This window comes from Ascaphus truei, chromosome 14 (assembly GCF_040206685.1).
Source record: "Ascaphus truei isolate aAscTru1 chromosome 14, aAscTru1.hap1, whole genome shotgun sequence".
Classification (NCBI taxonomy): domain Eukaryota; kingdom Metazoa; phylum Chordata; class Amphibia; order Anura; family Ascaphidae; genus Ascaphus; species Ascaphus truei.
Window position 1 is genome coordinate 52,505,481 of NC_134496.1, and position 15,698 is coordinate 52,521,178.

Below are 15,698 nucleotides of genomic sequence, written 5' to 3' on the forward strand. Positions count from 1 at the left end.
ACCCCGTCTCCCCCCTGCACACTGCTGATGGATGTATGGTCCTGTGTCTCACTGTCCCTTACCCCCTCTCCCCCCCCCTGCACACTGCTGATGGATGTATGGTCCTGTGTCTCACTGTCCCTTACCACCCCCCCCCCCCTGCACACTGCTGATGGATGGTCCTGTGTCTCACTGTCCCTTACCCCCTCTCTCCCCCCTGCACACTGCTGATGGATGGATGGTCCTGTGTCTCACTGTCCCTTACCCCCTCTCTCCCCCATGCACACTGCTGATGGATGGATGGTCCTGTGTCCCACTGTCCCTTTGATCCATTTATTGTCTGTTTATCCCTTCTCTGTATAATCTGCTTAGATGGCTATCTTTCCTTTTTTTCACCTGTGTTAAGCTCATGGAATCTCTGTAAATCAGTATCGCCGACCTGAGGAAGAGAGGAGTACTCTCGAAATCTTGTCTTATAATATCTATTGTTAGTCCAAATAAAAAAAGGTCTCCCCTAATACTGAAGTACTCATTTACTCTGCAATATCACAACTGGACAAACATGGCTATATCTACTTTATTCACGAAAGAAACAAAGAAAGAAACTGCAAATATCACATATAAGTGGGTGATTTCAAGTGCAAAAGTAGTATTTACAATCAGTTGGGAGTAATGCAGCTCCATAGGAACAAGGCTCTTTTCCAGTCATCTGGGCAAATACCGAGAAGGACAGGATGAGAAGCGCAAAATATCCCAGGAAATGTGTGCAACGGAAAAACAGCAAAAATATACTGCAACATGGTTTCAAATCACTTAGGTAATTAAAGATGGGTGCACAATATCTCACTCACGGGGTGTGGGAGATAATAAGGCAATTGGGTTGTAAACCAAGTTAAACAGGCTTTGCATCTTCTGCAGATGATCCAGATATTATAGGGGACCCCAAAATACATCAAACAAAAAAAAGCAAATAATAGTGCAACATTGCTTCCTACACAGAAAAATACACAAAAAGGTAACACACTCACACACGGAGGTTAGAAGAAAGCGTTGCGACCACACAGGGTCAGAAAATGGAGCACTGGAGCAGCCTCATGGCGATACTCTCCTTCCTCCGATTCAGGCAGTCGTGACGTCCCATCTGGAACTGACGCCAACATATGTGGATGAGAGCAGGGATCGCAGCTGATGTCTCCGCGGTAACGAAAATGCTCCACACGTTGTCGCACTACGTGTTTCACTCATAGAGCTTCCTCAGGGGTCGGCCCCTGCTCTCATGCACATATGGTGGCGGCAGTTCCAGATGTGACGTCACCACTGCCTGAATCGGAGGAAGGAGAGTGCCACCATGAGGCCGCTCCAGTGCTCCATTTTCTGACCCTGTGTGGTCGCAATGCTTTCTTGTAACGTTTGTGTGTGTGTTACCTTTTGTGTATTTTTCTGTGTAGGAAGCAATGTTGCACTATTATTTGCGTTTTTGTTTGATGTATTTTGGGGTCCCCTATAATATCTGGATCATCTGCAGAAGATGCAATGCCTGTTTAACTTGGTTTACAACCCAATTGCCATATTATCTCCCACACCCCGTGAGTGAGATATTGTGCACCCATCTTTAATGACCTAAAGGAAATATAGAAGGTGCAGGAGAGAGAGATGTGAGAATGAGGAGAGCAGCATTAATGTGATCTGAGAGAGATATTTGGGGAATGCTCACCTGTTACTTTCACATCCTTATGAGGGACGGCAGCAGTGACCTTGACTCCTGTCCCATTGGTGCTGTACTGCACGCTGACTCTATCCAGTGTGAAGGCCTGAATGGTCTCATTGCCAGTAATAAGCGGAGGGAAGGAATCTGAAACACACACAGGAGGGATCTGTTACACACATGAGGAGGGATGTGTGAAGTAGTTGAGATATTGCTCTTCAATACACAATCTGGTGTAATATGTATCCCTGCTTTAACCATTTACATCCTGTGATCACATGACTTGTCCCTGTATCTCAATATCTACCAACAGCATTATTGGCCAGAATGTGAGAAAAGGTCTCTCCTACCTCACAGGAGTACCAAATCATAGTATTGGCTGCATGGGGATAATAAGGTTTAATTGCAAAGTGATTTGGAACTGAAAGGTGCTGCAGAAATACAAGAGACCCCAGAGCCAATGAGACACACAACCACATGTAATCATCATCCACCCTTCATCATCAGATTACTTTACCACATTCGCACAACAGTGAAGGGGTTAACCTCTAATAGTCCACCCCGAAAAGTAGATTGCATTGTCCCATCATGATAATGGCACTTACTCAGAGTTGTGTTGGTTTGCTGGAATGCCTCTGACACTCGCAGAGTTGATAAGCCCAGGTCTGTGTTATTGGTGGTCAGAGCATCGTAGATACATTGCGTGTTATTACTGCACAGGGCTGACACCCGATCGTACTCTGCAGGATTTGTATCGTTTTTCAGATCCCTCAGGAAGATGGGTTTGAACGTGCCCGAGCTGTTCACTGATGTTGCCCAATCGCTCCTGGTAAACAGGCTGCCCTCAGTGACTGCCCCTGTTTAGTAAAAAACATCTATTAGAAGACCAGGTATGCAAGAAGTGCAGTCTGTGGGTAAGAGAACAGCTCATGGATTCACAACTTCATTGGTTCAAGTCTTACCACTGACACCTTCTATAATCTTAGCATCATTGTTGTTTCTTCTGGTATTTAATTCTGAGATTAGATTGTCAACTCTTTGGCATAGGAACAGTGCCTGTATCTGGCTTTGTCCAGTGTTATATAATACACAATATTATATAATACATTAAACAACAATAATTCAAGCTAATTCCTTAACACGTTAGTTTGTAGCACGTTACAGAGTCGCTGGCTCCTAATCAGAATTCTGGGAAATGGGTTTTCCTCTTACACAGGAAGGTTCATTCGCTTCAATGGAGATAAAATCTTTCCGAGCAAAGGAAAGCTGACTTCATAGAATTTTAACTAAGGACCTAAGGGAACAAAGAGTGTAGAACTCCTGATCCACACTTATTAAAGACCCAACTAACTATGTCCTGGGAGCAGACTGGTGCTTTCTTTGTACTCCTCTCTTGCAGTGGCTATCGCCTCTCCTATAGTCTCTTTCTTGCAGTGGCTATCGCCTCTCCTATAGTACCTCTCTTGCAGTGGCTATCGCATCCCCAATAGTCTCTCTCTTGCAGTGGCTATCGCATCCCCAATAGTCTCTCTCTTGCAGTGACTATCACCTCCCCAATAGTCTCTCTGTTGCAGTGGCTATCACCTCCCCAATAGTCTCTCTGTTGCAGTGGCTATCACCTCCCCAATAGTCTCTCTGTTGCAGTGGCTATCACCTCCCCAATAGTCTCTCTGTTGCAGTGGCTATCGCATCCCCAGTAGTCTCTCTCTTGCAGTGGCTATCGCATCCCCAGTAGTCTCTCTCTTGCAGTGGCTATCACCTCCCCAATAGTCTCTCTCTTGCAGTGGCTATCACCTCCCCAATAGTCTCTCTGTTGCAGACACTATCACAGTGGATTCAAGAAGTACTGGTTCGGAGTCGAATCTCAAGAAATTACAAACATGAACAACATTGGGACAAAGCTCTTTGAACCATTAATGTATAAAGATTTAGAAAAGCATTGTGATATTAAACACAGAAAAGGAGTCTTTAAAAAAAAGACATTCCTCTGTTCTTAACTCTTTGGGGGCCTGATTACGGAGCCACCAAGTGATGGGTTCTGGCCCCCTAGGGGCCCATGATGTAGCCACCAAGTGATGGGTTCTGGCCCCCTAGGGGCCCATGATGTAGCCACCAAGTGATGGGTTCTGAATTGAATCACGTCTAATACTGTGGCCCTAAAAAATGTTGGACACTTACATGTCATCCCATAGTTAAAGATTTCTTCCTCCGAGCTGGTGCTGGGAACGGTTGTGCCATTCGGCTTCATGAAATCATCATTCTTATTAAAGTTCCAAATTCCTGAAAATGAAAGTGATGACATCATTAAAGAAGTAATTCCCCCTCCCCACCCCCCCCCCCCCCCCACCCCCCACGCAGAAACCACTGGGCGATTAACACGTATAATGGGAGAATCTTCCCCCCGTGCATGTCCTGCTCTTTAGGTGTTAAAAATCATGACTTTCCTAATCCTTAGCATCTGCCTGGGCTTTGAGGAGAGCTACATTAAACCTAACGGACACTTAATATGTATAATACTTAGATCTCCTGAATGGAGCATCAGCGTTGTAAATAATAATAAAATATCTCTTAAAGTCAGTTAAAAAAAAGTGATCAGTGCAGGCTGCTACTTTAAAGAGGAACCGATCCGCACCCACTTGGAAAGCCATTCATCCTACGTTTAAACATGGATACATGGAGTATTAATTAGAATCTGCTTCTTCAGGGGCCACAATGTTTCACTCATATTGGTCGTTGAACTTTGTAGAACCCATGACAGTTACAGTAGCAGAGAAAGCACGATACCCACCCAGCAAGCCTCGGGTCTTGTTGATGTATTGGCGTGGGAGACTGGTTATGGCGTTCAGGATTCCCGAGGAGGCCGACACTGACACAGAGAGAAGTCCCTCAAAGGTGGCTGTGACCGAGTTATTCTTCAGCAGGAAGACGGCGGGGTTCGAATTGTTCATCTCTGCATCCATGTCTGTGAATATAGTCAGGCAAAGATATCAATCATCACGTGAGCCTTAAACCCCTCTGTTCCTAGAGGGCCAGGAATGTCACATTTTGAGAGGTTACAAAAGTACAGTCTGTGCCATATTATAAAAATATTCAAACAAAATGTTTAATTTAATTTATTAATAAAATTCATGTATAATGTATTTTCTACATGTTTCATTATTACACCTTTGTATACAGTGACTAGAATGTGTACAATGGACCTTTAACATCTGCATATTACACATGTACAGATGTAGTGAGCTGCAGTATTCTACAGGCAGCCGGAGGAAGACATGGAAAAAAGCGATCTCCTCCTGCACCGATCTTCATAGTGCTGTGACCGTGGGGTGCAGGAAGCTCATGGTTGCATGCAGCCTGAGAGGTGGGAACACCATAGCTCAATACATCATTAGGCATTAGGGGCTATATTCATCTCGCATAAAACAAGAAACCCACAAGTGACAGTCGTGAGATAAAAACCTGAAAGCAAAGCTGCGTGTAAATGTGAAGCACCTACCTTCTGAAAATGCGAAGGTGATTTCCTGTCCATTCAGATAAACTGTTATAGTGTCATTACCTCCAAGATACCATTCCACCTGCAAGATGAACGGAGCAGAAACAATACTTGTACTAAGGGTGAGGAACACACCTATGGGCTCGTATCTTTTGTTATATACACCTATGCCTGAAATTACCGACTGGTTATTATTCTTGTCCCATCTGGGTATTATTTAGCAGTGGTAATATCCCAATATGCAGAGAGTCTAATGTTTTCTGGACCCAAAGCTGCTATTGGGACTATAATAGGAACCCAGTTATAACTCTACTCTTTACTCACTCTTGTCTCTCTCTCTCTCTCTCTCTCTCTCTCTCTCTCTCTTTTATTGCAACTTGCTCTTAGATCTCGCTGTAATATACACAGCTATCTCTCACCCTGAGGAAGTGACACCAAACATTCCCTTGTTCTGCTTTTCTGCTCACGTGTACAGAAATCTCTGCCTTATTCTAGTCTCTCCCTCAGTAACTATTCACATTGTTCTTTATTGTAATCTCCTCTTTATTTTTTTTACCTCTGAACTCAATCAATCTCCCACCCGCACACCCACTCAAAACAGCCCCCCTAAACTGCCCTCACGCTTGTACATTCAGGCCGAGTTCCCTCTGGTCCTTCTGACCTGACACTCACTGTAACATTTGTAGTATTGGCGCTGTACTGTGCAGCAAAAGCCCCAAAGTTGGTGGCCAGAGCTGTGCCGGTCTGGGCCGTACGCCCCTGCAGGACGAGGGAGGTTCCTGAATCCGAAGCATTCAAGAGAAGGAAATCTCCCAGCCCATTGAAGGTGTAACTGAGCCCATCAAGGGTGGTAATGTGCGGGTCTCCAAACATCCATCCTGGGAAAGAGAACACAGGATAACAACTGCGTATAGTGCAGAGAACACACAGCTGCCAATGCCACATGGCATCAATGTTTTGCTACATAGTATCTCGTATAGAGCTCCGCACACTTGCGTGATGGTTTCCACACGAGGGATAATTATGCCATTTTTTTTTTTTGATGGAAAACTTTTCATGATCATTTTAATAGACTGCCAGTAACATTACAGTATAACTGGAAATTCCGCAGCGAGGGTCAATATCCGCGTGGGAGTCTTGCAATGCATTGTGGGACTTTAAAAAAAACACATTAAAGAGGGTGTTTCTTAAAAATGCCACCCACGTAACTCTATCTTGGTGTTCAGGGCCGGATTACCCAATAGGCAGACTAAGCATGTGCTCCGGGCCCCAGCAAAGCACGGGCACCACATAAATTGAGGATTTTTTTTGAAAGAATTTGATATTTCAAAAAAAGCATCGAAGTCGTCACCGGGGGAAAAAACTTTGTTTGCTTTTCTTACACCCCACTTTATACTCTTTCCCCATTTTTCTGTTCTCTTTTATAACTTATCCCCACCTAAACCAGGGGGTATACTACTAACGTAGATCGAAATAATGCGAGCAAATCTGATCCTGTCGCGTGTTGCAATAAATTTATGTTTAATTATTGATATATTTTTCTAAATTATATATACTTGATTTGTTTTTTTTTTCTTCTTATATATTATTTATACCAAAAACTTTGGTAACATTGGCCCTTTGTGGACATCTTTGGCCCACCATGCAAAAAAGTTGAGCATTTTTTAATCAAATATTAAGCGCGAAATATGGAAACTTTGTGTTGATTTGCAGGTCACAATAGTTGCCATATCTGCAGTTTCTAATATCATTCTCACTTTCACCGTTAGATGTCAGTACCGAGGCCATTTTATATGTTAGTCCTGTATGGCTCGTTGCTTCCTCCCTACTACACGGCCAATGCATGGCTTTGCGTAACTTAATCTCATTTTGGTATGGGTTTTGGCCGGCGCGAGCCATAAAAAGGTTAGAATCCTTATACAGCTCAAGCCCGTTATAGCGCGATCCGTTACAACGCGAATCCGCTTATAACGCGATGCAAGCGTGGCTCCCAATTTCCATATTTCTGAATACTTTACAACACGATTATTGGTATCTTATATACTTTATTGTACAATGCATACAGCTGTACATTATATCTAACGCGATCCGCTTATAGCGCGATGTGATTCTTTGGACCCCAAGCACAGCGTTATAAGGGGGTTGAGCTGTACTAAGAATTTACTTCAATTTGTTTGTTACTTTTGTCTAGTTTTATCATACTATTTTATTAGTATCTTAAAAAAAAACCATAATGGTAATAATACCAAATATTTATGCGTTCTGTATACATTTTTGGTAAATAAAAAATAAAGCAGTTTGTATTGAAATTGTAGAAAAAAGCTATTTTCATTTCAGCATACGTGTAAGTTTTATGTCATTATGAAAAATACAATTGTATTTTACGATTTAGTTTTGCTTTTATTTTTAATTACATATGGGGGCACTGCAATCTTTTCAGTGCTTAGGGTCCCTAACGGTCTTAATCCGCCCCTGTGAGTGTTCTTGCATTGCTCTGCAAGCCTTTCTGGTAGAGAAACAGCGACAAACACCGAGGAGCCTGTGCTTGTAGCCTTCATAAAGCAACTCTCTGGTTCTGATACGCCGCCCGCTTTTTCAGCGTTGCTATCATGGTAAGCAGAAAGCCTTGAATACCTGCGATAGCAAAATGCCCAAAACTGGCGAGGAGCCGGCGACGTCATGTTCACCTCTCTCTGAAGGGCGCACCCGGCGATCTGCAGCGATCTAGCCCAAATACCACTGTCACCCACCCCCGCTACTCACAATAAACCGGGCACTGGTAGTTAACCCCTTCATTGTCTTTAGCGGTTAGTCGCTAAGGTAATGAAGTTGCCTGTAAATGCATTTTCCATGCATCTGATTCATGCCGGGGGACTCCGGAGCGGATCAATCCGATGCAGGAAAAGAATCTTTTCTTTTCCTAAGTCCCTCTCTCGCCGCCGCCTCTGAAGCTTCCTGGCAGGTTCACGCCAACTTTTTCTGGTGTGAGGATTTGGGGAGGAAATCGCCATTCTAGAGCCTCGATAATTGCTAGAATTGCACAAGTTTCAAAACTGGCGATTCAACCGACTTATCGACACTTACTGAATTGCTGTAGGCATTTTTGGCCGATAACAGTTAAAAAGCCTTGATGAGTGGGTTATGAAGGCTACTAGCATAGGCTCCTAAATGTCTTTACATGTCCCGGTAAGTGTTCCGAGATGCTGTCAGGAAATTGTCCAGTATTTCTCTGTTTTGGGGATAAATTGATGTAAAGTAATATTTTTGAAATTCTTAAAAATACCTGTCTTTGCGAGTTTCACAGCTCATTCCTCATCAATGTCAATTGTGAACAACTTTATTTTATCCAATGAGTTGGGGGCAGTTAGCGGTGTTTATGCAGCGAGCCCAATCCATGTTCCTTACAGATTTATATAGAACTACTTGTTATACGTGGCCTCAAGTAGCTAAATGTATATAATGTAACTCACCGGGGAATAGAGGCCTGTAGTTCCGGCAGCTTATTCGGGGTCTCCTCTGCCTGTACATGGAACAGAATCGGGGGTCATCCACCTTGTTACAGCACCAGTCATAAGCCTGGAGCTCTGGATCTATAAAGAAGAAGAGTGTTGTTATTGGCAGTAGCAGTGACGGTGTCAAGGTCCAGAGACCCAAATAAGTTCAGACTACATGTTAATAGAAAACAATAGTGTGATTTCAAAGAGACTTTATTGGATGTCATGAAACTACCAGAGATAAATGTGTGTGAAACAGTAACAATATACAACGTCATACTTCACAAGCCTGGCATGGATGGATTCCGTAATAGTGATAACGCCAACACATGTTTTGGGAGGTGATTATGGATATATCAATCGAGTTGCAGTTATAAAAAGGGAATTCCTGACAAAATGACGGTACTACTTGTAAACTGAAAACATATTTACAATGTTCGCAAATTATTGTCCCATTGTCCCCTGCTCAGTGTTAGAGGTGCCTGCAAGCTCAGAGGGGTTTACATTAGTGTTTATTAAATAGATCCTTTTTAGAGTTTAGCCAAGTATAGTGAGAAGGGTTTGTCGATGGTTATGCCATAGGAATATAATGTAATAACCAGTGACTTGCTTACCAGGCACATTAGATGAGAATATCCAGGACCTCTCCTGATAACCTTCTGAAAACTGATTTCCCTGGTGGTACAAACACCTTACGCCGGCACGAGACGTACTGGGAGATGTGCTGCGAAGCGTCCTGGTGACGCCAGACTGACCTGCAAATATAAGGGAAAAATCTATCCAAAGACTGACAGATGTACAGAATTACTGGAACCAAAGAGAGTCTGGGATTAGAATTGTGAGATTTGCCATTAACTGACGCATACTTACGATACTATATCTATCATTGACCTCTTAAAAAAAAACAACATTACCTTCAAACCCCTGCAGTATGTGTTTTTTTAATAAATCAGTTGTGTCGTCAATACTTATTGCTTACGTTTTCTCTCCCCCTTCCCCCCCAAATCTTGATGCCCTTTTTAATATGGTTTAATGTACTAATCTTCCATTTAGAAAGGCACAGCATTTCCTCTTTAGAAATAGGTGGCCATATTGGGTGCCCTGGGAAGCCGGATCTTTGCCGATCGATCACGGAGAATGGATCGATCAGCAGCTTACATAATTATATTGCCTTACAAGCAACTGCTGCATTTATTATTTAAACATCACTGTACCTGCTCTGGTCGGTCGGTATCGGAAATCAGAGAGTCCCTGCCGGTACAGACAGGGACAGGACAGTAAGCCAGAGTTCCACTGCCAGGGGACAGGCTCAGCATTAAACCAGCTCAGGCACTTCTGGCGATTGTTATCGAGAGCCCCAGTGTTCAGTTTATATATCCACAGACCTCGCAAATCTGCAGATGGAGATGCAGTATAACAATGTACAGTAGGAATTGTTGTAGATGCAAATAATAAAGATACATAAAGCAGGAATATGGGACCAAGTGGAGCAAGTAACAAAGCAAATCTGCAGAGTTATAATAGAAGATGGATCAGCAGGAACAGGAGGAAGTGAGAACATCACAGAGGGGAAACGGCTAGAAGTCCTGAGTACTCCAGTCACCGGGCAGGAAAGGAGAGAGACAAGATCACAGATCATGTCACGGTGGGAAAGTGCAGGCAAATGAATTGTTTTTTGTTAAGCGATCTTTCTGCATAGATCCTTTTGAATGAATGTAGCAAACGCCCTGATTTTCAGCAACAAAATGCTTTCCAGTTTTGATGAGTTTGCTTGGCAGTGTATAATCTATGAAGTCTAAGGCCGCGACCATAGTCGACGAGGGCACGACGAGAGCACGCGGATGTGTGCGCGCACGGCGCGTTCACAATGCCTTGATGCAATGATCGCTGCCATAGACCGCGCAATTAATCAGTTCCATTTGATTCCGCGGCTCGACGGCCGGGTCACAAGAGCAGTTCGCCAACTGAGGAAGAACCAGCTCCGTGACATCACGGCCACGCCCTCCGACATGCTTCCCCATCGTGTCTACCCTGAAGCTAAAAAGCAGGTGACATCATGCGCATGGACGTGAGCGCGCGGTCACCATGGACACAGCCTAACGCAGCGGGCGATGAGTTTGCCCAGTTTTGCCATTTGAAGCATTGCATTTACTACATATTCCCCCAGTATATTTCACAGGAGAATAACCGCCATTATTTCGTGCCTCTGGCGGGGACTGTTACCCCAGCACCGAGCTCCTTCCCTCACAGTGAATAAGGATTTCTTATTACTTGCGTTCAGACGGAAGAGGAGTTTTGTACCTGAGTTAGCTCCCACGTGGTTAGACGGGCGGTATTTCTCCAGAGCTGGTCTTTGCATTAACTCATCATTTTTATAAAACCCATCAGCGGCCCCACTGGAAGCAGAAAAGAAAACATATTCCATAACAAAGGCGAGAAAACATGAATCCTGAGAGTCTTATCTCTCCCTTTCAGCTCAGGGTTAATTATTATTCATATCATGAAGTACAATAAAGGGACATTTATCTACTACAGAATATAAATCAATGTTAATACGCAGGTTTAGCGCTGTGGGTTTGTTCTACTTTTATTTCAGACTAAATTCCAAGACCCAACCACAAATGGCACGATCACAATATGTCACAATAAAATGTAAAGAGAAAGATATGTGACTAATATACATTTTTACAGTGATTATTCCTGTAATCCAAGGCACAGTGAGATCCCATTGAAGAAGCCGCATATTCTCTTTTGAGATAGTCAGAGGGGTAATAACACATCGATTCTCAATACTGAATGCACGAGTATCTTACACTATAATATCATAATTAATATCCGTCTGAATCATTTACAGTTTCAGGACTTTGGACATAACCCAGCACCCCTTCCTTAGGGGGGTTTATGGTAGTGTGACAGGTGCATTCACTGAGATCACAGGGGTTTTACCTGGAGAGCCTGATTACTTCTAAATTAACAATCCAAGAGTTTATTAAAACCTATTGTCACCAGAGAATAAGGGATTCAGGATTGATGAGATAAAAACGTTATTACACAATAATTAAAGCCCCACAGGCCTCCTGCCCTCTGCCAGGCACATTCATTGGTGGGATAGAAGCAGTCGGGATACCTGGAATAGCCGATGAGGACATTGGAGAAGCGATTGGACACGTTCCAGTTCATCCCACCATCTTTATATAGCATCAAGATGTATGAAACGGTGCCATCTGTAGTCAGCACAGCCTGGTATGTGTTGGTCTAAACATGTAATTAGTGCAAAATGTTAATGAACAAATGTCAGCACAAGATTAACAGTTTGTAAGGGGACAGAATTTAAACACATTGCAGACCCTGCTCACAGCAAAGGGCTTAACAGACCTGTTTTACTCACCTGGTCATCATTGTTCTTAGCTGGGTATGCTGGAGCATTCACCCACGTAATCTTCAATGTCCACTGAGCTGTGTATGAGGTTTTCATATGGTTCTGGATCATGGATTCCACTCTCTGAACCACAGCATTGTTCCCCGAACTGCTCCTGACATATTCCTATTGCCCCATAAAATAAAGGGTAAAACATTATGCCTATCGGGTACGATTTGGGGCAGAACTGTTCTGCCTGCTAATCATCTCTGATCCATGGTGTTCCATTCCTAGCTAATGATTTTGGTAGATTAGCGGAATAGTCAAGAGTGTGGTAACTACAATTTATTTCTAAAAACTGCAATATAATGCACAAAACTGCAAAGGAGAGTGCAGGATTAATGGCTCTATACTACCCACATTTTCAGAGGAAAGGGACATGGGAGGCATTATTTCAGCTGACTTAAAAGTAGGCGAGCAACAGCAATGTGGAAAGCCAGCAGGGTGTTGGGGTGTATAGGGAGAGGTATTAGCAGCAGGATGTTAGGGTGTATAGGGAGGTATTAGCAGCGGGATGTTAGGGTGTATAGGGAGAGGTATTAGCAGCAGGATGTTAGGGTGTATAGGGAGGTATTAGCAGCGGGATGCTGGGGTGTATAGGGAGAGGTATTAGCAGCAGGATGTTAGGGTGTATAGGGAGGTATTAGCAGTGGGATATTGGGGTGTATAGGGAGAGGTATTAGCAGCGGGTGTTAGGGTGTTTAGGGAGAGGTATTAGCAGTGGGATGTTAGGGTGTATAGGGAGAGGTATTAGCAGCAGGAAGTTAGGGTGTATAGGGAGAGGTATTAGCAGCGGGATGTTAGGGTGTATAGGGAGAGGTATTAGCAGCAGGATGTTAGGGTGTATAGGGAGAGGTATTAGCAGCAGGATGTTAGGGTGTTAGGGTGTATAGGGAGAGGTATTAGCAGCGGGATGTTAGGGTGTATAGGGAGAGGTATTAGCAGCAGGATGTTAGGGTGTATAGGGAGAGGTATTAGCAGCGGGATGTTAGGGTGTATAGGGAGAGGTATTAGCAGTGGGATGTTAGGGTGTATAGGGAGATGTATTAGCAGCAGGATGTTAGGGTGTATAGGGAGAGGTATTAGCAGTGGGATGTTAGGGTGCATAGGGAGAGGTATTAGCAGCGGGATGTTAGGATGTATAGGGAGAGGTATTAGCAGCGGGGTGTTAGGGTGTAGAGGGAGAGGTATTAGCAGCAGGATGTTAGGATGTATAGGGAGAGGTATTAGCAGCAGGGTGTTAGGGTGTATAGGGAGAGGTATTAGCAGCGGGATGTTAGGGTGTATAGGGAGAGGTATTAGCAGCGGGATGTTAGGGTGTATAGTGAGAGGTATTAGCAGCGGGATGTTAGGGTGTATAGGGAGAGGAATTAGCAGCGGGATGTTAGGGTGTATAGGGAGAGATATTAGCAGCGGGGTGTTAGGGTGTATACGGAGAGGTATTAGCAGCGGGATGTTAGGGTGTATAGGGAGAGGTATTAGCAGCGGGATGTTGGGGTGTATAGGGAGAGGTATTAGCAGCAGGATGTTAGGGTGTATAGGGAGAGGTATTAGCAGTGGGATGTTAGGGTGTATAGGGAGAGGTATTAGCAGCGGGATGTTAAGGTGTATAGGGAGAGGTATTAGCAGCAGGATGTTAGGGTGTATAGGGAGAGGTATTAGCAGCGGGATGTTAGGGTGTATAGGGAGAGGTATTAGCAGCAGGATGTTACGGTGTATAGGGAGAGGTATTAGCAGCAGGATGTTAGGGTGTATAGGGAGAGGTATTAGCAGCGGGATGTTAGGGTGTATAGGGAGAGGTATTAGCAGCAGGATGTTAGGGTATATAGGGAGATGTATTTGCAGCGGGGTGTTAGGGTGTATAGGGAGAGGTATTAGCAGCGGGATGTTGGGGTGTATAGGGAGAGGTATTAGCAGCGGTATTTTAGGGTGTATAGGGAGAGGTATTAGCAGCAGGATGTTAGGGGTAAAGGGGGAGTGCAGGCAGGGGGCGCAGACAAAAATGTTTGTGCACCCCTGCCGTAAGGGAATAAAAAAATGCTTGGCATAGACGTTAAGCTATCCTAAGTATGAAAGAAAGCCAAGGGTCAAATGGGGCCTGAGATTTTATAGTAGTTAGAGAAATGGGCAGAGCAAGGTGCTTCTTATCTGCAATTAAATTCTGTTTCTATTCTCTATTATTTGATGTTTATTCTGTACTCCTTAAGATTTATCAGCTAGCTTCTTTGTAACATATTTTGATTCCTCTATCTATAATGTAATAATAATAGCATGTTCGTGTATAGTGCTAATAGTTTTACGTAGCGCTTTACAGAGACATTTTGCAGGCACAGTCCCTGCCTCGTGGAGATTACAATCTATGTTTTTGGTGCCTAAGGCACAGGGAGATAAGGTGAATTGCCCAAGGTCCTAGGAGCAGACACCGGGAATTAAACCAGGTTCCCTTGTATCAAACTCAGTGCCAGTCAGCTTTACTCAATGAGCTGCTCCTTCTCCCAATGTACAGAAGTTCACTGTAGATCTCACTAACAGCAAAGGGTGAACATTATCAGCTGCTTCATTGGCTTAATATACCTGTACAATGCGATACATTGCTACACACTAGTAGCATGACAAAACAACTCTGATCATCTCTTCCCCTCTCCCAACTCTCTCACTGTTATATTTGGGATATATGCTCTGTCTCCCTCTGTCATGGATTTTACATGTTCCTATTAGCAAAGAGCAATCCACAATACAAACATTATGCCCGATGTCCAATAATCCAAAGATTGGATAAAACCAACCTGGTAATACGTCGTCCCCACGTTTCTGGAGAAGTCGGCATCATCCCAAAACACAGCTATCATGGCCACGTTGTATTCTGCACGGAATCCACTGGCTGGTGGGTTAGTGTAGGAGAAGATGTTGTTTTTGGAGACTGGGAAGATGATCTGCCCGTTGTCTGTGTACTAGAAGAAGACAACACAAGAGGTGCGGTTATTACATCCTGGCAGAAAGATAAGGACATGGAGGAAAGAGGGGATCCCTACTCCCGGAGTTTGTACTCACATATAAAGAATTCCGCAGCTGGTTCCCAAAGGGGAATCCGATATCCGGTTGGAACAGCGGGGAGGTGAAATCTGTTTTTTTCAAAACGAAGGAGCTATCTCCGGCCATGTTCCCGTAATCAAAAAGTGAAACAGCTAAAACATGAAGAAGAGAAGGAAACATCAAACGTTTTACACAGAAAAGACACGATTTATCCTGGAGAAGGGATTTCATACAAATTGTATTTATCTCTTAATAGGTTTATACTCATTAATCAGAGTACACTCTCTTTCCTGTAATTTGCACAGTAAACGCAGCGTTTCTACAGATTTGTGTCTGATTCTACTCTCGGGGAGGTGTGTGCTGCATTATTTCCCATCACGTAAAACACCCTCCTGCAGTCAAGGGAGAGGGATGAATATAAGGTGGGATATTCCCCCACACAGGGTGTTGGAAGTGGGATACAAACGTACATACCGGGATGAAGGAGCGTCTCAGTGAGTAAACACACTGACTCTGATAACGACACTGAGTGTGAAACCTATGTCAAATCCCAGTGTCAGCACTCTGGCACCTTGG

At 43.9% G+C, this 15,698-nt stretch overlaps 1 protein-coding gene across 5 annotated transcripts in view; it reads right to left on the reverse strand.

The window, feature by feature from the left end:
- LOC142466165 (uncharacterized) overlaps positions 1-15,698 on the reverse strand; it is a 206,534-nt gene that overhangs the window by 134,309 nt on the left and 56,527 nt on the right. For all 5 annotated transcript variants that reach the window (XM_075570996.1, XM_075570994.1, XM_075570995.1 and 2 more), the window contains 14 exons: positions 15,141-15,274; positions 14,876-15,040; positions 12,060-12,215; positions 11,799-11,926; positions 10,973-11,067; positions 9,886-10,065; positions 9,286-9,426; positions 8,648-8,767; positions 5,850-6,055; positions 5,181-5,259; positions 4,473-4,646; positions 3,863-3,964; positions 2,290-2,541; positions 1,694-1,831 (listed from right to left, as the gene is read on the reverse strand). In XM_075570996.1, the coding sequence (XP_075427111.1) occupies positions 1,694-1,831; positions 2,290-2,541; positions 3,863-3,964; positions 4,473-4,646; positions 5,181-5,259; positions 5,850-6,055; positions 8,648-8,767; positions 9,286-9,426; positions 9,886-10,065; positions 10,973-11,067; positions 11,799-11,926; positions 12,060-12,215; positions 14,876-15,040; positions 15,141-15,274 (2,070 nt within the window). The remainder of the gene's footprint in view (positions 1-1,693; positions 1,832-2,289; positions 2,542-3,862; positions 3,965-4,472; positions 4,647-5,180; positions 5,260-5,849; positions 6,056-8,647; positions 8,768-9,285; positions 9,427-9,885; positions 10,066-10,972; positions 11,068-11,798; positions 11,927-12,059; positions 12,216-14,875; positions 15,041-15,140; positions 15,275-15,698) is intronic.